The 21,997-nt window shown below is 40.7% G+C and overlaps 1 protein-coding gene across 5 annotated transcripts in view; it reads left to right on the top strand.

Annotated features, from left to right (window-relative positions):
- The window catches only part of ARMH3 (armadillo like helical domain containing 3), a 182,846-nt gene that overhangs the window by 71,660 nt on the left and 89,189 nt on the right, over nucleotides 1-21,997 (top strand). For all 5 annotated transcript variants that reach the window (XM_046027652.1, XM_046027653.1, XM_046027654.1 and 2 more), the window contains exons 21-22: nucleotides 6,971-7,053; nucleotides 8,217-8,343. In XM_046027652.1, the coding sequence (XP_045883608.1) occupies nucleotides 6,971-7,053; nucleotides 8,217-8,343 (210 nt within the window). The remainder of the gene's footprint in view (nucleotides 1-6,970; nucleotides 7,054-8,216; nucleotides 8,344-21,997) is intronic.

Genomic DNA, 21,997 nt, shown 5'->3' with positions numbered 1-21,997 from the left:
TCTGACAGAGATCACAAGTAGGCAGAGAGGCAGGCAGCGAGAGCGGAAGGGAAACAGGCTCCCTGCTGAGCAGAGAGCCCAATGCGGGACTGGATCTCAGGACCCTGGGATCATGACCTGAGCTGAAAGCAGAGGCTTTAACCCACTGAGCCACCCAGTACCCATTTTTAGATGTATAGTTCAGTGGCATTAAGTATATTCATATCATTGTTGGAAACATTTCTACCTTCCATCTCCGGAATTTTTTTCATCTTCCCAATCTGAAACTCTCTGTACCCTATAAACAATAACTCTTACATTTCTCCTTCCCTCCACTCCTGGCCACCACCACTCTACTTTCTGTCTCTGTGAATTGACTACTCTAGTTATATAAGTTGAATCATTCGGGATTTGTCCTTTTGTGACTGACTTTTTCCACTTAGCATAGTGTCTTTGTGGTTCATCCATGTTGTAGCTTGTGTCAGAATTTCCTTCCTTTTTCAGGCTGAATATTATTCCATCGTTTGTATATACTGCATTTTGTTTATTCATTCATCAGTTGATGGATATTGGGTTCTTCCACATTTTGGCTGGAGTGAATAATGCTGATATGAGCCTGGGTGTATAAATACTTGTTTGAGTCCTTCCTTTTCACCTCTTATTTTTGAGAGTGTGCAGGTTGAAGTGTCCTAGGTCAGTGGAATGAAATCCTCACGTTCTTAGGAGAGAGATGGACTTGACCTTATAGGATTTTTTCATTTGGCCACCTTGATATATGAGGGCAAGGTCAGTGGAGTTCAACTAGAGTTATGGTTTGGGTAGCAAATATGGGTATTGACCCTAGAAAGCTAGTTCTCCCACCCTCAACAAACGTTCTTTGAATTGAAGTTTAGGAGGAACCAGTATTGCTGTATAGACCTTGGCAAGGGGAGTTCATGGACCTTCTTCCCAATATGTTGTTGCCCTTGATGCAGTTTAGCTCCAACTAGCTATGTGGCTTTGAGTAACTTATTTAACCCTTCTGAATTTCAATTTAGTCATCTGTAAATCGGGAACAATAATACCTTCTTCATTGGATAGTTAAGGGGGTTTGATGAGAATAATGTACTTTCAGTGCTTTACATAATGCTTAGCATCTAGCAGGCACTTAATATATGTTACCTTCCTTAGTACTTATGGCCACTGTATTTCTCCCTTTGAAAAGAGATGAGTGTAGTTTGGGGCAAGTGATTTCTGTAGTTAAGTCTCTTTTTAAGGTGTCACATAGAGGGCAGTAGAAAAGAGGAAGGTTTGAGATACTTTGTGTGAGCTTCTGGCACAGTTATTAACCTGTGGTTGTTGTTACTCAGCAAGAAGATATGATACATTCCTTTATATGATATGTCTCTCTGGTGTTGGCGTTTTGGGGCAGCCCATTCCTGGGGGCTGTGGAGGATGGAAGCTGATGAGAATTGTCTCTTACCTGGAAGGTTTAAACTACAAAACTTGTCTGCAGCTAAAAGGACACTCTCTTTGATAAGCCCTGCCATTCTGTTTTGTGGGGATCAGCAGCCATTGCTCACCAAAGGGGTAACGCTGTTTACACAGTGTTGAGTTACTCTAACATGGGCCCTTCTTCTTTGGAAATACATCAAATGAAGCATCAAGTCTTTGGTTAAGAAGAGCTTGTGTTAGCCTCTTCTCCCCTTATAGAAACTATTTAAAAATTGGAGGGGTGCCTGGGTGACTCAGTCAGTTAAGCATCTGACTCTTGGTTTCCGCTCAGGTCACGATCTCAGGGTAGTGAGATTGAGCCCCGAGTTGTCGGGCTCCATGCTCAGTGGGGAATCTGCTTGTCCCTCTCCCTTTGCTCCCCCCCCCCACTCTCTCTCTTTCTCTCCCTCTATCTCTAAAATAAACTTAAAATCTTCAGAAAAAATTGGAAACATGATAAACCAAAAAAAAGACATCCTGCCCCCCCTTATCTCCACAATGACTACAACATGTACTTGATACCAAGCTCTTACAGACATATGACTAATGAACAGTGCTATGTTTATACAACCAACCTTTTATCTTTTATAGTTATCTTAACTCTTCTCTTATGTACTGCTACTTCTGTGACTATCTGTGGAACAGTTTGGCTAGTCATGTGCCCAGATGACAAGTGGACAAGTGGATAAAGGGCAGTTTTCTAAAATGTGTGTGTATGTGTGTGTGTGTACGTGTGCATGTGGAGAGTGGTGAGCCAGGAGCCAGCCAGAATGAGCTCTGTGCTACTTATGTGTTGGCACTGAGATCCCAAGTACCAGTTTTCTCTTGTCCTTGACTTGCCCCTGTCTGATAGGAAGCTGTTCTCTTCTTTGGCCTGCACTTAAATTCCATGCATAGCTCTGTACCATACTGGCTTATGAATAAGCCTGGCTGCTAATTATTTATACCAGTGTTTTTGCCTTGTTTTGTTTCAGTTCTGATTTTGCATAAAGAAAGGGGATCTTGGCTCCCTTTATTTTATTTTATTTTTTTAAAAAGACTTATTTATTTAATTTAGAGAGAGGGCGAGTGAGAGCATGTGCAGGTGCACAAGCAGGGGGAGGGGCAAAGGGAGAGGGAGAGAGAATCTCCAGCAGACTCCCCGCTGAGTGGGGAGCCTGACACTGGCTTGATCTCACGATCCTGAGATCATGACATGAGCTGAAATCAAGAGTTGGATACTTAACTGACTGAGCCATCCAGATGCCCTTGGCTCCCTTTAAAGTCCAGATCCAATCACATTCCATGTTCAGATCTTAATTTTAAAGAGGACAAAGCTGAGTGAGGGGGACAGGAACAGTTTTAGTTGACATGTGCTGTTACTCCCCTTCCCTCCCTCCCTCCTTCCCTTTCCTTCCCTCTTCCTTCCTTCTTTCTCTTTTCTTTTCTTTTTTCTTTCTCATTTCCATCTTTCTTTCTTTCTTTCTTTCCTTTCTTTCTTTCAAGATACTACAAAGGAGGCAGAAACAGAAGAGGGGAGAACGGTGTGTGACAGGTGAGCTGTAGGGAAGAGCGACGAGAGCAGATACAGAGGCCCTGCTGAGGTGGTTGATGCTGAGAGAAGCTACTTGGGAGTCTTTTAGTGTTGCAAATGGGCAGTAGAAAGGTAATAATGAGGTATTAAACACCTGTACTCTTAATAAGTACCTCAGGATCAAGAGAAAGAGTGGACCAGATTCATGAAAATGACCTGAAATAGCCAGTAGATGGAGAAGGTTATAAAGCAGAGTCAAGAGAAGTGTTGGGAATAGTATAGTCAGCAGATCTAAGCACACCATTTGTAGGTAAGTGTCTCTCCCTTTAACATTTAACTCCATCTGGCACCTTTATTTAATCTTAGTGGAATGGGAGAAACCACACTAAACAGGAGACCAGGTTCTAGTCTCAGCTTAGTCACTAGCTACTTGGGGTGGTGGTGGGAAGAGGTATTTTCTGATCCAAAAACGAGGGAACTGGATTACATGATCTCTAAAGTCCTTTCTAGTTCCAAAAATCAGCTATCCTGAAGCCTCACGGACTTAGAACTCCCAATACATCAGGTCAGAGGATAGCAGACCTTGTATGCATGGTGGTAGAGAGGACACCAAACAGCTGCCAGAATGAGTGCAAAGGGTGATGATTTTCAAAAAGCACTATTCCATGGGATGCTGGGGCATTCCCTCTTGAGGAGGAATTGTGGTCCCTGATGTAAGAGGCTTGTGGGAGCCGATTTTAAGGTTGCTTTATTCATTTTCTCTGCCTATGTAGTTTCCTCTAGAGAATGACCAGTTCCAGGTGAGAAAACCCTGGCCTTTTTTGGAGGTGGGGGGCTGTGTATGGATTGGGTAGGTATTCGTGCCTGAATTATCAGGGGCAGAATGCAGGTTTTCCCTGGCACTGACCCTCAGAGTACTGCAGTGCTGAATTCTTCTCAAAACTGTTTGATGTCTGTGGTAGTTGGGACATAGGTTCCCTCTTGGCCTGTGCCAGAATTGCTCTCTTCTTCCCCTTGTAATTATCACTTTGTCATCCCTGACTCTGAATCCCAGAGATCAAGACTAGCTGTAGTCCAGCAGAGGAGCAATAAATCATCGCTCCCACTTCCTTTCCTCCAGGTTTTCTGCTCCTTAATTACCACATAAGCACTGCTGAGGCCGCATCTTTGTGCTGTATGTGCTTGGGACAAAAGCCCTCCTTGATTGGATGTGTACAAAAGCTGCTTTGTCTCTCTCCAGCCATTGTGTTTTGCTGTTTTGCCCTGTGCCACGTGCTCTACCCGTTCTTTTCTCTTGTCTCCTGTGAGTTTTTAGAGTCTGATTATCAGATGATTTATCCATTAGCAGGGCTTGTCTAAGCTCTGGGGGTAGCGGGTCGAGTGGGCAGCCCTTAAGTAACTCGGCAAGATGATCTTCATTAAAGAGAGAGGTTTGGGCTGGGTTAGTCATTTCTATATGGATTCTAGCTAGTCCCCTTCATTCTCTGATCTCCTGGTAGGAGTTAAGCAGGTCGTGTGATCCAGAATGGGCTCCTGTGGAGCTTTTTTTGGGTCTAGTCCAACAGATTGCTTGTTAACAGATAACATCAAAAGGGCCAGCTGCCTATCATTTGCCTTTCCATTATGAAACCTCAGAGGGTGAGGAGTTCATAAATGAGGATGCCTATGACCTTCATCTCTAGTAAGGCTTTTTTGCTATTTGAGGGGAAGATTCAGACTTTAAAAACAGAGTGTAGACAGGCCCTTGTACTTTTCCTTGCCTGCTGTTTCTTTACTGAACCTCTGATTTCAGAGGTTGAGAGTAAGGAGTGTTGTGTGGCAGGCAGCAAGTATCTGGAGAGTCTTACTCCTACTCATCATTCCCTGCTGCTTCAAATCAAAGCTCACATCTCTTCTCGAAGGGTAGTAAGCTTCACACAAAGCTCAGACAGCATGGGAGAATGGACTTCTTTGCTGGCGAAGAAGCAGATATGGTCTTAGAAAAGGAGAGGTCAAGCCTTTTTTTGTGTCTGTGGGAGTAGAGAGGGTTGAGGGGGGAGAAGACAGAAGGACCACCAGTTGCTTGCAGCTGCTGAACCCCTTCTTCCTAGTTTCCCATCAAGTAGGGGAGGTTGGTACAGCAGCAGTAGTCATGATGGTCACAGAAGTAGGATTTACTTCGTGGTTTTGGGTGAAAGAGAACAAGGCAACTGATGATTTCTTTTATGCTTAATATTTATTTGCAAAATGTCTTTATACCTACAGTGGTAAGCTAGGGTTTTGGCAGTCAGTCTTTTAACTGAGGTTGCTTGGGTTTTAATCCTTATTAAGCATACCAGGGAGAAAGGGGACCTTTTCGGCAAATGCTTTTGTGGTTGAGAGAGGAAAGAGTAAGCTGCACTTTTGTTTGAATAGTTAATAATAGTTAATAATAAATAGTTAAGGGCTTTTTTTTCTCTTTATGAGCTCTCTTCCCATCCAGAGCTGAAGTCCAGTATAGTTGGCACATCTGGTGACCAGTTAAAATGGAAAGATGTTAGCCATGATGTTTGAAACAAATGCACAGCTAAAACATAGCAAGATGACATGCAAACAGCCTGGGATGAGAGGGGGATCCTCATTTTGATCTATACATTGAACAAATTTGGTGGGGAAATCACTGTGTGGGAGTAAATTTGGAATACTAAGAAGTCTTTTTTTTTTTAACATTTGTTTATTTTAGAGAGGGAGGGAGAGCGCAGAGGGAGAGAATCTCAAGCAGATTCCCCACTGAGCGCAGAGCTGGATGCATGAGATCATGGCCAGAGCCAAAACCAAGAATCAGAAGCTTAACTGTCTGAGCCACTCAGGAGTCCCTAAGATGTCCTTTTTGTAGTCAGATTTCCAAGCTTAATTGCTATTAAAGAAGTGGTACAAAGAGGTCAGAGTGTGGGTCTTCCTTGCAGCAGCTGCAGTCATGGCAGGACAGGTGTTTAGAAAGTTTCTTCCCCTCTTTGAACAACTTTTAGTTGAAAGGAGAGCTGCCAAAACTAACCAGAGGAGGCATTATGTTTCCAGAAAAATCTCAAGGAATAGTATTGCAAGCAACAGTAGTAGCTGTTAGATTGGGCTCTAAAGGAAGGGGTAGAGAGATTCAACCAGTTAGTGTGAAAGTTCAAGATCAAGATCTTCTCTCAGAATATGGAAGCACCAAAGTAGTTCTAGATGATAAGGATTATTTATTTAGATATGGTGACATTCTCAGAAAGTATGTAGGCTGAAAGAAATCATTATTGAAATGGCATTAAGTGAAGCTGCCCATACCAGTGAAGTTGTGAAATCTTTCATCATGTAATTTTTTTTAAAAAAGATTTTATTTGGGGCGCCAGGGTGGCTCAGTGGGTTAAGCCACTGCCTTCGGCTCAGGTCATGATCTCAGGGTCCTGGGATCGAGTCCCGCATCGGGCTCTCTGCTCAGCAGGGAGCCTACTTCCCTCTCTCTCTCTCTGCTTGCCTCTCTGTCTACTTGTGATCTCTCTCTGTCAAATAAATAAATAAAATATATTTTTTTAAGATTTTATTTATTTATTTGACAGACAAAGATCACAAGTAGGCAGAGAGGCAGGCAGAGAGAGAGGGGGAAGCAGGCTCCCTGCTCAGCAGGGAGCCCCATGCAGGGCTGAGTCCCAGGACCCTGGGATCCTGACCTGAACCAAAGGCAGAGGCTTTAACCCACTGAGCCACCCAGGCGCCCCTCATCATGTAATTTTGGTGTCTCTCTTTTATGATAAACTATTGGTATCCAAAAAAAAAGTGGCACAAAGAAGTAGATTTTTAAAAACCTTCCATGGGCAGAAGATACGTGCTTGGGAAGGTCAGTGCTTGCTTTAGATACATCTACCTTACGTACTTTTAAAAAAGTTTGGTAGCCGTGACTTACTGTAGCCCTGTTTGGATTTCTTAAATCTATTTCCATTGCTTTCATTTAACTCTATTGATTATTCTTTTAATAACCTTGTTTTTGTTTTTGTTTTTTGTTTTTTTAAGCCTTGATAAATTTGCTGAAGTTCCTTATGTCAAATGAGACCGTACTTTTGGCCAAACACAACATTTTTACATTAGCCCTTATGGTGAGTAACAAAAAAATATTTCTTAAGGGGAGTGGGAGGAACAGGCTTCTAGTTGTAGAAAGAATACATCATGGGGATAAAAGGTACAGCATAGGGAGTATAGTCAACAGTGTTGTAATGGTGTTACATGGTGACAGAGGGTAGCACCACTTGTGGTAAGCATAGCACGATGTATAGATAGTTGAATCACTATGTTATACACCTGAAACTAATGTAATGTGTGTCAATTGTACTTCCATTAAAAACATTTTTTTTCCTTTTTCTGAAGCCACACGCTAAGATAGGCCAGGTTGAAACAGGAGCTGATATTCTGGGGACTAAGGCATAGGGGGAGCCAGGGCTTCATTTTCTTTTTGAATTTGAATCTCTAGACTGGTGCTCCCCACTCTTCCTCTCTCAGCTATGTCTTTGGCAAACTTGAGACTCTTTCTTTTTCATGAGAGAATATTGTTTGGTAGGGGCAGGTATGGGTCTGCTCTCTGTGAGCCTTAGTCCCTGGTGAGAGACTGAACTAGGCTATTACAGTCTCTATGCTGGTACAGAGCTAAACGTCTGGAGGTGTCCCAGCCAGATGAATGGTTCCAGTATGGCTCCATTGGTTTCAGAGGGACATTACAGATGCCTATTTATCTGACTGGTTATTTGGGATAGAAGGAGAGCATTGTGCTTTTTGACTGTCTTCTCAGGATGTTACCCAATATATTCATAAATGTTTAATGTTTGAGGGGAAAAGGCCCTGATTTATAGCATTTGTGGATTTCTATGGTACAACTACTCCCATCATGGCCAATTTCAAGCTAACAATGTGACATCGTTGAATGCAAAGCTGGGGAGATGAGCCATAACACACCATTATATGATATTCCCACCACACAGGTATTAGAAGTGTAAATGATCTCAAGAACACAAATACCAAAAGATAGAAAATAATTAGGAACTTGTGAGTTTGAGTATTATCTTCATTTTAATATAATTTGATGAACTGTAAGTTTATGTGTCAACTTGTAATAATGGCTTTGTTAAGCAACCAGCTCACAAAATTCCTGAAAATTTAACATTGAGTTCTTATAAGCCAGTAAGAACTGGCAACGGCATACTACTGACCATACCCTTCTTGTCTTCATAGCATGATCCCTGCATATGGGCTTTTGCTTCTTTTTTAGATTGTGAACCTTTTTAATATGTTTATCACCTATGGCGACACATTCCTGCCCACTCCCAGCAGCTATGATGAACTCTACTATGAGATTATCCGCATGCACCAGAGCTTTGACAACCTCCACTCTATGGGTAAGCTTGCTTTTCTTTTTACTCCCCTCCCCCTGTCAGCTGTGGTTTTTGGCATGTAAGAAGAAAAGACTACAAAAGATTCTCTTCTAGTTGCTTGGTTTCCTGCTTGGCATAGAAATCTAGAAGTCTCTTCTCAGGCAATAGGAAGTTATATGTGGAATTCTTTGCTTTTGGGAACTCATAATTCATCTCAGTACAAAGCTGGTTAGCATCCCTGTGGCCCTTATGTTTGTGTGAGAGAGAGAAAGTAGGGAGGCTTGTGGATTTAGTGACTGCCAGTGAGATGGGAGTGAAAGAGTAGGTGGAGATTGACAGCAGCAAATAGAAGAGCTTGGATCCCAAAGGAACATTGTGTGATTTGAGAGGTACAGGATTTTAAAGAGTTTTAATGTACCTATGTATTTTTAGCATAACCTACCAGAAGAAGTGGGCAGTAGATAAAAATCTTTCTTCCAAGCCTTTTGGTGATTGGCTTAATGAAAATTTACTCTGTGGTCATAGTAAATATAACTTATTTCTGAAGGAGGACTTGTATCCCTGTAAATTTGAGTGAAGAGTCTATAAACCCATCTGGAATTTGAAAGGTCAGGAAAGGTTTCTATAGATTGCACAGAAACACAAGACCCCTCACTAAAACTATTAAAAAAAAACTCCCTCACTTACTAGCTTTATTGAGGTATAATTGATATATAATAAACTGCACTTGTTTAAAGTGTACAATTTTTGATAAGTTTTGACATACATTTATATACACGAAGCTTTCATTACAATCAAGATAATGAACATATCTATCACCTACCAAAGGTTTCCTTTATCCCTTTATATCCCTCCTACCGCCTCTTAGCACTTCTATCCCTTGCTTTCTATCTCTGGGCAACCACCGGTCCACTTCCTGTTCCTGAAGATTAGTTTGCCATATCCTTTTTGTTGGGACTATTTGTGAAAACTCTCTCCCATATCATGTGAAAACTGGAGGGGATTTGGAATAAGTACTAGGAGAAAGAGTAGGTGCAAACAGTAGAAAAGAATCGCCTAGGAAGACAAAATTTTTTTCTAATTTTCTTTTTTAGAGCACTAGAGGAAAACTTTAACAGCCATGGATAGCTTTGCTATGACATTTTAGGCAGTGGGAGTAGGGCCTTCTATTAGTAGGATGTTTTCACCTGCAGGTATGAGAAACCTCTGACTTAAACTACCTTGAACAATAGGAAAATTATTTCACTTTGCAAGAATTCTAAGGAATGACAATTCCAGAAGGATGTGATCTGATACTCAGCAGTGTTGCAAGGACCCAGGTGTTTTCTGTTTCTCTCTCTCTTAATATAATAGCTTTCTTAGTATAATAGCTTTAGCATCAGGCCAGCTCCCTTGAGAATAACAAGTTCCAGTTGTCATATTAAGACACATCGTCTTTTTTTTAGGAGCTAAGAAGTCTTCCATGAGAACCCTTTAGCAGACTTCCTATTGCCAAATGTGCTCAGTGTTCCTTATATGGTTTGTGTCCACCCAACTTTACCAAAATCCTTGTTTTTGAGAATGTAGAATTTTCCAAGGGTGAAGAGCGGCCCTAGAGGCCTTAGCATCCATTAAAAGATGAATAAAGTTATCTTTCAATGAGGAAAGGAAGGAAAGTTGAAGTGGGAGAGATATTTTATAGAAGCCTGACATACCTACTCAACTGGGCCATGGGCACAGTCAAATAAGGTAAGCCCTTGTAGCTACAGCAACAAGATAAGAGAGGATATCTGGGCATGCTCAAATCTGCCAAGGGAATTAAAATGTGAACCAGGAGATCACAAATAGGGAAATGAAAAATATCCCTAAATGAAACAGAACAAACAGCATGTTTCAATGCTTTCCGTTTTGAACAAAGGATGATGAAAAAACATTTAGGTATTGTTTTTTTTTTTTTTTTTTAGATTTTATTTATGTGTTTGAGGGAGAGTGAGAGAGAGAGAGAGAGATCAGGAGCAGGGGAGAAGGGTAGAGGGTGAAGCAAACTCCCCACTAAGCAGGGAGCCCGATGCAAGACTTGTTCCCAGGACCCTGGGATCATGACCTGAGCCAAAGGCAGATGCTTAACCAACTGAGCCACCCGGGTACCCTAAAACATTTAGGTTTTAAGTCAAGTTTTTAAAGGTTTAATTTACATGTATGATAAAATTTACCCTTTTTAATGTACGGTTCTGAGTTTTGACAAATGTGTATAGAAGTATAATTATCACCAAAGAATCAAGATATAAAAGAGTTTCATCATCCCAGAATGTCTCTTGTGCTCTTGTGAGGTCAACTCCTTCACTCACCCTAAACCCTCAGCAGCCACGAATCTGTTCCCTGGCCTCAGAGTTTTCCTTTTTTTCATAGTTTTGGTTTTTTTGTTTTTTGTTTTCTGTTTTTTTTTTTTTTTTAAAACCCAAAAGTGAAATTGTGTAGTCTTTTGAGTCTGACTTCTTTTACATAGTTACTTATTTGAAATTCATCCATGTTGATGCATGTATCAGTAGTTTATTCCTTTAAAAAAAGAAAAGATTTTATTTATTTGAGAGTGAGAGAGCAGGAGAGAACAAGAGCACAGAGCCTGATGTGGGACTCGATTCCAGGACCCTGGGGTCATGACCTCAGCCAAAGGCAGATGCTTAACTTACTGAGCCACCTAGACACCCCTGTTTATTCCTTTTTATTGTGAAATACTATCCCATTGTAGGACTATGCCAGGTTAGTTTATCCACTTCTCAGTTGTAGGACATTTGGGAGGTTTCTAGTTTTTTGAGTTTTTTAAAGATTTATTTATTTATTTGACAGAGAAACAGTGAGAGAGGGAACACAAGCAGGGGGAGTGGGAGAGGGAGAAGCAGGCTTCCTGCAGAGCAGGGAACCTGATGCAGGGCTCAATCCCAGATCATGACCTGAGCTGAATGCAGATGCTAAATGACTGAGCCACCCAGGGCCCCCGAGGTTTCCAGTTTTTAACGATTGTGAGTGAAGCCCCTGTTAACATCATTGTATAAGGTTTTATGTGAACACAGGCTTTCATTTCACTTGGTTACATACCTATGAATGGGTTTTTGGCTATCATGGTTAAGATGTTCCTTATTAAGAAAAACACCAAACTGTTTTCCAAAGAGATGTACTATTTTACATTTCCTTCAGCAATATATAAGAGTTGTAGTCCCTCCAAATCCTAGCCAGCACTGGTTTGTTGGTTGGTTTGTTTGTTTTTGGCTTCTTCTTCCTTTTTTTTTAACGATTTTATTTATTTATTTGACTGACAGAAATCACAAGTAGGCAGAGAGGCAGGCAGAGAGAGAGAGAAGGGGAAGCAGGCTCCTGCTGAGCAGAGAACCCGATGTGGGGCTCTATCCCAGGACCCTGAGACCATGACCTGAGCCGAAGGCAGAGACTTAATCCACTGAGCCACCCACGCACCCCTGTTTTCGGCTTCTTATAGGTGTGTCACAATATCTCATTACGATTTTAATTTTGTATTTCCCTAATGAATAATGATGTTGAACATCTTTCCTCTTCTTATTTGCCATCTTTGGTTTTGAAGATCTTTTGCCCATTAAAAAAAGCATTGCATACCCATGTTCATAGCAGCACTGTTCACAGTAGCCAAGAGGTTAAAGCAACCCAAATGTCCATTAATGGATGAATGGATAAATAAAATGTGGTATATACATTTAATGGAATACTATGCAGCCTTAAAAAGGAAGGAAATCTGTTATGCTCCAGTGTGGATGAACATTGAGAACATCATGCTAAGTGAAATAAACCAGTCCGCAAAAGGACAATATTGTATGGTCCCACTTATGTGAGGTATCTAAAGTAGTGAAATTTGTAGATACAGAAAATAGAATGGTGGTTACCAAGGGATGAGGGGAAGGGTACAAAGGGAGTTTTTTTAATAGGTATAGAGCTTCAGTTCTGCAAGATAAAAAGGTTCTGGAGATCTGTTATGCAACAATGTAAACATACTTAACTTTTGAACAATACACTTAAAAATGGCTAAAACAGTAAATTTTATGATACATATTTTTTCCTACCACACATACACATATTAAGCTCTAGACTTTATTTGTAGATTCTACTCATTTGTAGATTCTACTCATTGGGTGGCTAATGTCCTTTCTGTATTCCAGGATCCCACCCATGTTACATGTAGTTCTAATATCTCTTTAGTCTCTTGTCTGACAGTTTCTTAATGTTTTTCATGACCTTGACAGTTTTCAGGAGAAGCTTCCTTAATTTTGAAATGACTCATGATTTACTCAAAGTTGGACTGGGGTTCTGGGTTTTCAGAAGAGTGCTACAAAGTCAAACATTTGTGTGTATGCTGTCAACATGAATTATCACTGGTGATACTAACCTTTATCACTTGGTTAGAATGGTGTTTGCGAAGTTTCTCCACAGCAGAGTTGTGATTTTTCCTCCCTTTCCAAACTTTGTTCTTTGGAAGCAAGTCACTAAATGCAGTAAGCACTGAAGTTGGTAGTGGAGTGGGGAGGTTAAGCTCCACCTCCTTTAGGGGAGAGTATCTACATAGATTATTTAGAGTTCTCCTATAAGGAGAATTGGTTATATTTTTATTTATTTTTTTTTGTTTTTGAGATGTGAGGTTTCTTTGTATATTTTATACACTAGTACTTTTTCTTTTTTCTTAAAGATTTTATTTATTTGACAGAGATCCCAGGTAGGCAGAGAGGCAGGCAGAGAGAGAGGAAGGGAAGCAGGTTCCCCGCTGAGCAGAGAGCCCAGTGAGATGCGGGGCTCAATCCCAGGACCCTGGGATCATGACCTGAGCCAGCGGAAGGCAGAGGCTTTAACCCACTGAGCCACCCAGGCGCCTCTATACTAGTACATTTTCAGTTACATGTTCTGCAAATATTTCTCCCTGATCTTAGCTTGTATTTTCATTTTCCCTTTTCTTCTTTCTTTCTTTCCTTTTTCCTTCCTTCCTTCCTTCCTTTCTCTCTCTCTCTCATTCTTTCTTAAGATTTTGTTTATTTATTTGTCAGAGAGAGAGCATGAGCAGGAGCGGCACACGCAGAGGGAGAAGCATGCTCCCCTCTGAGCAGGGAACCTGATGCGGGACTCACTCTTAGGACCCTGGGATCATGTCCTGAGCCGAAGGCAGACGCTTAACCCACTGAGCCATGCAGGCATCCCTGTATTTTTATTTTCTTAACAATGTCTTTTGAAGACATTTTTGTTTGTTTTTCCTTTTTTTTTAAAGATTTTATTTATTTATTTGAGAGAGTGAGAGAGAGAGAGCATGCATGAGCTTGGGCAGGAGGAGGAGTAAAAGGGAAGGGAGAGGGCAGGGAAAGAAGATAGTCTTAAGTAGACACCATACTAAGTATGGAGCCCGATGTGGGGCTTGATCTCACAACCCTGAGGTCATGACCTGAGCTGAAGCCAAGAGTCGGACCCTTGACCAACTGAGCCACCCAGGTGCCCCATTTTATTTTTCAGTCTCATCCACCAATTAGGGAAAGATTTTTGTTATAACCCAGCTAGCAGATTTCCATTTTTCTTGGACTCAGTTCCAAACTGTTGAAGAAGTTTTAAATTTTGATAAATACAGTTCATTAATTTTTTTTTTAATGAGTTTATGCTTTTTGTGTAGCATCTAAGAAATCTTTCTCTATGGGGTGCCTGGGTGGCTAATTCATTAAACATCTGCCTTTGGCTCAGGTCATGATCCCAGGGTTCTGGGGTCGAGCCCTGCATCGGGCTCCCTGCTCAGCAAGGAGCATGCTTCTCCCTCCCACTCCCCCCTGCTTGTGTTCCCTCTCTCACTGTGTCTCCTTCTGTCAAATAAATAAAATCTTAAAAAAAAAAAAGTAAGTTTTAAAAGTGGATCATGTGAGTCAACTTTTTTTTTTTTTGGTACGATTTTAAGTGTTTTTGTTTTGTTTTAGAGAAAAAGAGAGAGTGCAAGTAGGAGGAGGGGCAAAGGGAGGGAGAAGGAGAAGGAGAGAAGCAGACTCCTCGCTGAGCACAGATCCCAATGCAGGGCTCAATCTCACAACCCTGAGATCATGATTTGTGCTGAATTCAAGAGCTGGTTGCCTAACCTTTTGAGCCACCTAGGCATCCCAAGATTTTTCTTAAGGTTTAGTTTTTTTTTTTTTAAGATTTTAAAATTTTTATTTATTTAACAGAGATCACTCGTAGGCAGAGAGGCAGGTAGAGAGAGAGGAGGAAGCAGGCTTCCCGCTGAGCAGAGAGCCTGATGCGGGGCTCCATCCGAGGACCCTGGGATCATGACCTGAGCCGAAGGCAGAGTCTTTAACCCACTGAGCCACCCAGGCGCCCCAAGTTTAAGGTTTTATTTTTAAGCATTCTCTATACCTAGTGTGGGACTTGAACTCACAGTCCTGAGATAAGAGCCCCATGCTCTACTGTGTGAGCCAGCTAGGTGCTCCTCAACTTTGTTCTTATGTATCAAAATTATTTTGGCTGTTTTTTCATATAAATTTAAATATGTTTGTGTTAAAACCCCACTGAAATTTTGATTAAGATTATGATGAATCTAGGGGCACCTGGGTGGCTCAGTTGATTGAGTGTCTGCCTTGGGCTTGGGTCATGATTTCAGAGTCATGGGATTGAGCCTACTGGGCTCCCTGCTCAGCAAAGTCTGCTTCTTCCTCTTCCTCTGCCACTCCCCCTGCTTGTGCTCTCTCCCTCCCTCTTTCTCTCTCTTTCAAATAAATAAATAAATATCTTTTTTTTAAAAAGATTCTATTTATTTATTTGACAAAGAGACACAGTGAGAGAAGGAACACAAGCAAGGGGAGTGGGAGAGGGAAAAGCAGGCCTTCTGCTGAGCAGGCAGCCTGATGCGGGTGGGGCAGGACCCTGGGATCATGACCTGAGCCAAAGGCAGACACTTAATGACTGTGCCACCCAGGTACTCTAATAAATATCTTTTTTTAAAAAATATTATGATGAGGGGCGCCTGGGTGGCTCAGCGGGTTAAAGCCTCTGCCTTCGGCTCAGGTCATGATCCCAGGGTCCTGGGATCGAGCCCCGCATCGGGCTCTCTGCTTGGCTGGGAGCCTGCCTGCTTCCTCCTCTCTCTCTCTCTCCCTGCCTGCCTCTCTGCCTACTTGTAATCTCTATCTGTCAAAAAAATAAATCTTAAAAAAAAAAAAATATTATGATGAACCTATAGATCATTTAGGGAAAAATTGACATCTTAGTAATAACATCTTAGAGCCCATAAACATTTGTTGAAGTCTTTGATTTTTTTCATCAAACATATTGTACATATTTTATTAAATTTATCTTAAAATATTTCGTGGAATTTGGTGCTATTGTAAATGGTATTTTTTAGAATTTCAATTATTATTTTCTCATTGTTAATATATAGAAAGACTATTAATTTCCAAATTTGTCATTTTGCTAAACTCACTTATTAGATTTAGTGAATTATAATCTCAATAGAATTTTCTTTGTGAACAGCTATGTAGTTTGGGAATAAAAGCGTTTTATTCCTTTCATTCTAATCTATAGGCCTTTTAATTCTTGTCTTATTTCACTAGTTAGGACCTCTAGTAGTATATTAATTCAGAGTGGTGGGAATGGATATAATTATCTTTTTTCCAATCTTAAGATCATAAGGATTCAGTACTTCATTAAGTGTGATGTTAGCAATAGGTTTTTTCATAGATACCCTTTATCAAGCTGAAGATATTCCCTTTTGTTTCTAGTTTCCTGAAAGTTATTCTCATTAATGAATGTCAGATTCTGTTTTAAAATTTTAGCATAGAGTGCTTGGATGTCTCAGTCAGTTAAGTATCTGACTCTTGATTTCGGCTCAAGTCATGATCTCAGGGTCTTGGGATCGAGCCCTATGGGGCTCCCTGCTCAGTGAGGAGCCTGCTTCTCCCTCTCCCTCTGCCCCGATCCTGCTCATGCTCTCTCTTTCTCCCTCTCTCGAATAAGTAAATAAATCTTTTTTAAAAATTTAACATGGGGCACCTGGGTGACTCAGTCAGTTGACCATCCAGCTTTTGGTTTTGGCTCAAGTCATGATCTCAGGGTCATGAAGTCAAGCCTAATGTTCAGCTCCAACTCAATGTGGAGTCTCCTTGGGATTCTTCCTTCTCCTTCTGCTGCTGTCCCCACTCACATGTGTGTTCTCTCTGTTTCTCATAAAATAAGTAAATTAAATCTTAAAAGTTTTAGCATTTATTGAGATGATAACATGGTTTTCCTACTATAGACTGTTGATACAGTGAGCAATTTTTTGTTTTTTTTTTTAAGATTTTATTTATTTGACAGAGAGAGAAAGAGCACAAGCAGGCAGAGAGAGACCAGGCTCTGGATGTGGGGCTCGATCCCAGGTCCTTAGAATCATGACCTGAGCCAAAGCCAGACACTTGAATGATGGAGCCCGATAGGCGCCTCGTGATTGATTAATTTTTTAATGTTGAACCAACCTCACATGATTGTAACTTATTATTGTTTTTTTAATTTTTAAATTTTTTAAAAGATTTTATTTATTTGAGAAAGTGCATGAGAGAGAGCAAGAGTGGTAGAGGGAGAGGGAGAAGCAGACACCCCTGCTGAGCAGGGAGCCCAAGCAAGGCTCAATCCTAGAATCCTGGGATCATGACCTGAGCCAAAGGCAGATGCTTAACCAACTGAGCCACCCAGGCACCCCTATCTTTTTTTTTTTAAACTTAGTATCATTTTTATGTGCTGCTGGATTTGATTTGCCCATATTCATGAGGGATATTGGTCTGTAATTTTATTTTCTTATAATGTCATTTTTCTGGGTTTAGTATCAGGTAATATTGACTTCATAAAATTCTCTCATCTATTTTCTTTTTTTTTTTTTTTTTAAGATTTTATTTATTTGTTTGACAGAGAGAGAGATTACAAGTAGGCAGAGAGGCAGGCAGAGAGAGAGGAGGAAGCAGGCTCCCTGCGGAGCAGAGAGCCCGATGCGGGGCTCCATCCCAGGACCCTGAGATCATGACCTGAGCCAAAGGCAGCGGCTTAATCCACTGAGCCACCCAGGCGCCCCTCTCATCTATTTTCTGGAAGAATTTGTTTAGAAGTGGTATTATTTTTTTCCTTAAATATTTGGTAGAATTTGTCGGTGAAGCAAGCTGGGCCTGGAATTTACTTTCTTGGCAGGTTTTAAACTATAAACCCAATTTGTTTAATAGATCTCTGTAATAATATAGACTCTATAATAATATAACGAATTCTTGTATTTCTTCAGAGTGACTTTGGGAAGATTGTGTCTTTCAAGGAATTTGTCTTATTTCATTAAGTTGTAAGTTTTATGGGCATATAGTGGTTTGTAATATTAATTTTTCGTGCCTGTAGAGTCTGTACTAATTTCCTTTCTCTCATTCCTGATTTTGATAATTTGTGTCTTCTCTTTTTCTTGATCAGTCTGGCTACATGTTTTTCAGGATTATTGACCTTTTTCCCCCCCCAGAGAACTAGCTTTTGGTTTCATAGTGGGTTTTATTTTTGTCTCTCTCGTTTTTTAGTTTTCCATTTCACAGATTCCTGCTCTTAATTTCCTTCTTGTTGCTTGCTTTGAGTTTTTCTTTTGTTTGTTTTTTAAGATTTTATTTATTTATTGGTCAGAGAGATAGAGAGTACAAGCAGGCAGAGTGGCAGGCAGAGGCAGAGGGAGAAGCAGGCTCTCCACGGAGCAAGGAGCCTGATGTGGTACTCCCAGCGTGATGCCGGGATCCTGACCTGAGTCGAAGGCAGCCGCCTAACTGACTGAGCCACGCAGGCATCCCTTGCTTCGAGTTTTGCTAGTTTCTTAGGATAAAAGTTTAGGTCACTGATATGAGACTTTTTTTTTTCTAGTATAAATGCTTAGTCCTATAAATTTCCCTTTAAATAGTACTTTAGTTGCATCTCAAACATTTTCATTTGTTGTGTTTACATTGTCATTCGGGTTCAACATATTTTCTGATTTCCTTTGTGATTTCTTCTTTGACCTTTGGATTATTAGGACTATTGTGTTTAATTTCCAAATATTTGGGGATTTTTATTTTATTTTAATTATTTTAAGGATTTTATTCATTTATTTGACAGAGAGCATAAGTTGGGGGTGGGGAGCAGCAGAGGGAGAGGGAGGAGCATTTTCCCCGCTGAGCAGGAAGCCCAACACGGGGCTTGATCCCTGGACCCTGGGATCACAATCCAAGTCCAAGGCAGACACTTAACTGACTGAGCCAACCAGGTGCCCCAGTTTGGGGATTTTAAAATTTTTTCAGATATCTTTCGGGTAGTAATATTAAGTTTAATTCTGTTTTGGTCCAAGGATATTCTTAATATGATCTCAGTCCTTTGAAATTTACTGAGACTTGTTTTATGGCCCAGAATACGGTCCATCCTGGTAAACAACTCTTCTGCACTTGATTCTGCTCTTGGAGTAGACTGTTCTTTGAGTTTCAGTTTGGTCAAGTTGTTTGATATGGTCTCTGTTTTCACGTATTTTTCTTTCTACTTGTTCTAAAGGGACAGAGAGGACTGTTAAAATCTCTAACTATAATTGTAAGTTTATCTATTTTTTTAGTTCTTTCACTTTTTGGTTTATATATTTTGTAGCTTTGCTGTCACATGTGTACACATTTAGGGTTATCGTATTTTGGTGAGTTAACCCTTTTATCCTTGTGTAATGTCCTACTTTATCTCTGGTAATATTCCTTTTCTGAGGTCTGTTTGGTCTGATATTAATACAGCCATTGTGGTTTTTCTCTTTTTCCCGCTTTCTCAAAGATTTTATCTTTAATCTCTATACCCGATGTGGGACTGAAACCCACAACCCTGAGATCAAGAGTTGCATCCTCTACCGACTGAGCCAGCTGGTCACCGCTGGTTTTTCTTTTTTAATGAGTGTTTATGTGTTTATCTTTTTCTACCCTAACTATTAACTTATCTATATTTTTATATTTAAAGTGGATTTTTTTTGTTGTTGTTTTAAAGTAGGCTCCACGCCCATCATGGAGCCCAGTGCTGGGCTTGAACTCACGACTCTAAGATGAAGACCTGAACTGAGATCAAGATTTGTTTGCTTAATTGAGTGAGCCACCCAAGGCCCCTAAAGTGGCTGACTTGTACAGAGCTTGTAGTTAGGTCTTGTTTGTTATCCAGTGTGACAGTCTTTTTCTCTCATTCAGTATTTAAACCATATACATATACCATATACATATATGATTCATATACATATAATATTCCAGTTGGCTTTGGCTATATTTCTTTGTGTATTTTTAGCAGGTCTAGGGTTATATTATACATTATACCTTTCCTAGGCTACTTACAGTTAGTGTTGTATCACTTCACCTTTTTTTTAAAGTTTAAGATCAATGCCTATCGTCCATCATGCAGCCCCGTGTGGGGCTTGAACTCATGACCCTGAGATCAAGACCTGAGCTGAGCTCAAGAGTCAGATGTTTAACTGGCTGAGCAACCCAGGCACCCCAGTGTAGTATCACTTCAATAAAATATAACAGTTTTCTACTAGATAGTGTCCCATAATCACCAACCCCCACACTTACTTTGATGTTATAGTTGTATGTACTACATCTATATACATTGAAAACTCTACCAGACACTGCCATAAATTTTGCCTATGAATATGGGCTGTCGGGGCGCCTGGGTGGCTCAGGGGGTTAAGCCTCTGCCTTTGGCTCGGGTCATGATCTCAGGGTCCTGGGATCGAGTCCCACATTGGGCTCTCTGCTCGGCGGGGAGCCTGCTTCCTCCTCTCTCTCTCTCCTTGCCTCTCTCCCTACTTGTGATCTCTCTCTGTCAAATAAATAAATAAAATCTTAAAAAAAAAAAAAGAATATGGGCTATCATCCATATTCTAAAGAATTTCAGAGAGAAAAATTTTTTTATATTTACCTAGATATTTCTATTTCCATTGCTCTTTTTATTCCAGAAGATTCTAATTTCCTTCTAAAGAAATTTCCTTCTAAAGAAATGCTCTAAAAGCATTTCTTTTAGAGCAGGACTTCTGGTGGTAAGATTTAAAAATTTTCCGTCATTTCTCAGGTATTTTTGCTGGATTTAGAATTTTGAGTTGATAGGTTCTTATCTTTAAGTATTTTTTTAAGGTTTTATTTATTTATTTGACAGAGAGAGGAGACACAGCAAGAGAGTGAACACAAGCAGGGGGAGTGGGAGAGGGAGAAGCATGCTCCTCGCTGAGCAGGGAACCCAATCTGGGGCTCGATCCCAAGATCCTGAGATCATGACCTGAGCCAAAGGCAGAGGCTTAACGACTAAGCCACCCAGGTGCCGCAAGTCTTTAAGTATTTTGAAAATGTTATTCCCCTTTTTCTGGTCTCTGTGGTTTCTGAAAATAAGTCTGTTGTCATTTTAATCGTTTTTTTCCTTGTTTATAATATGCTATTTTTCTGTAGGCTCTTTTAGGTTTTTTCCCTTATCTTTGCCTTTTAGCAGTTTGATTATGATATGTCTAGGTGTGGTTTTTCTGTGAGTTCATCCTGTTTGGGATTTGCTGAGCTTTTTTTTTTTTTTTTTAAAGATTTTATTTATTTATTTGACAGAGAGAGATCACAAGTAGACAGAGAGGCAGGCAGAGAGAGAGGGGAAAGCAGGCTCCCTGCTGAGCAGAGAGCCCGATGCGGGGCTCGATCCCAGGACCCTGAGATCATGACCTGAGCCGAAGGCAGAGGCTTAATCCACTGAGCCACCCAGGCGCCCCTTGCTGAGCTTTTTGACTGAGCTTTTTGACTCTCACTAAATTTGAGAGTTTTTGGCCGTTCTTTTTTGCAAAATTTTTTCTGCTCCACGTTCTTTCTTCTCCCTTTTCTTGGACTGCAGTTACACGGATGTTAGGCTTTTTGATATTGTCCCACTCTTTCCCAAAACCTTATTTGATTTCTCCCTTTTTTTTCCCCTTCTTCTTACTTAATAGTTTCTACTGTTCTATCTTTAGGTTTACTGACTTCTGTGTCAGTCCATTCTGCTCTTAAGCCCATATAGTGGGATTTTTTTTTTTTTTTTTTTTTTTTTTTTTTTTGCTTTACATAATATATATTTTACTTGTGGTTCCAATACCAGTTCAGTTCTCAGAGACTTTCTGTGCTGCTTTGGATGTGGTCCACACATGTACCACTCAAGGGTTAGTCAAGACTTGGGCTGTGGTTCATATATCCATTTGGGGGCACCTGGGTGGCTCAGTTGGTTAAGGGTCTGACTTCTGGGTTTTGGCTCAGGTCATGATCTCAGGTTTGTGTGATGGAGCCCCATGTGGGGCTCCTCGATCAGCATGGAGTCTGCTTCAGATTCTTTTTCCCTCCCTCTCTGCCCCCCCACCCCCGCTCTCTCTCTCTCTCTTCCTCTCAAACAAACAAACAAACAACAACAAAAAAAACCACACACACACAGATACACAAAACCCCCACCAAATATCCACTGGGTTCCTAAAGCTTTTGCTTTGCTGCTCATATCTCTGTTCCATATTTGCTTAGCTCAGGCATAAGTCTGAGAATTGTGCAACTGTTATATACAGAATTAGGGGAACACTTTCTCCTGGTTTGTCCAGGATTCTCTCTATGTTCTCTGACCAGCAGAAGCCCCTTTTCCTGGTTTCTGTCTACAGAAAGGTGAAGTTTCTATTGAAGTTTTGGTCGTCTAT

This window comes from Meles meles, chromosome 13 (genome assembly GCF_922984935.1).
Source record: "Meles meles chromosome 13, mMelMel3.1 paternal haplotype, whole genome shotgun sequence".
NCBI classification, from domain to species: Eukaryota; Metazoa; Chordata; class Mammalia; order Carnivora; family Mustelidae; genus Meles; species Meles meles.
The sequence above is the reverse complement of the archived record's forward strand: the minus strand, read 5'-3'. Positions and strand labels throughout refer to the sequence as shown.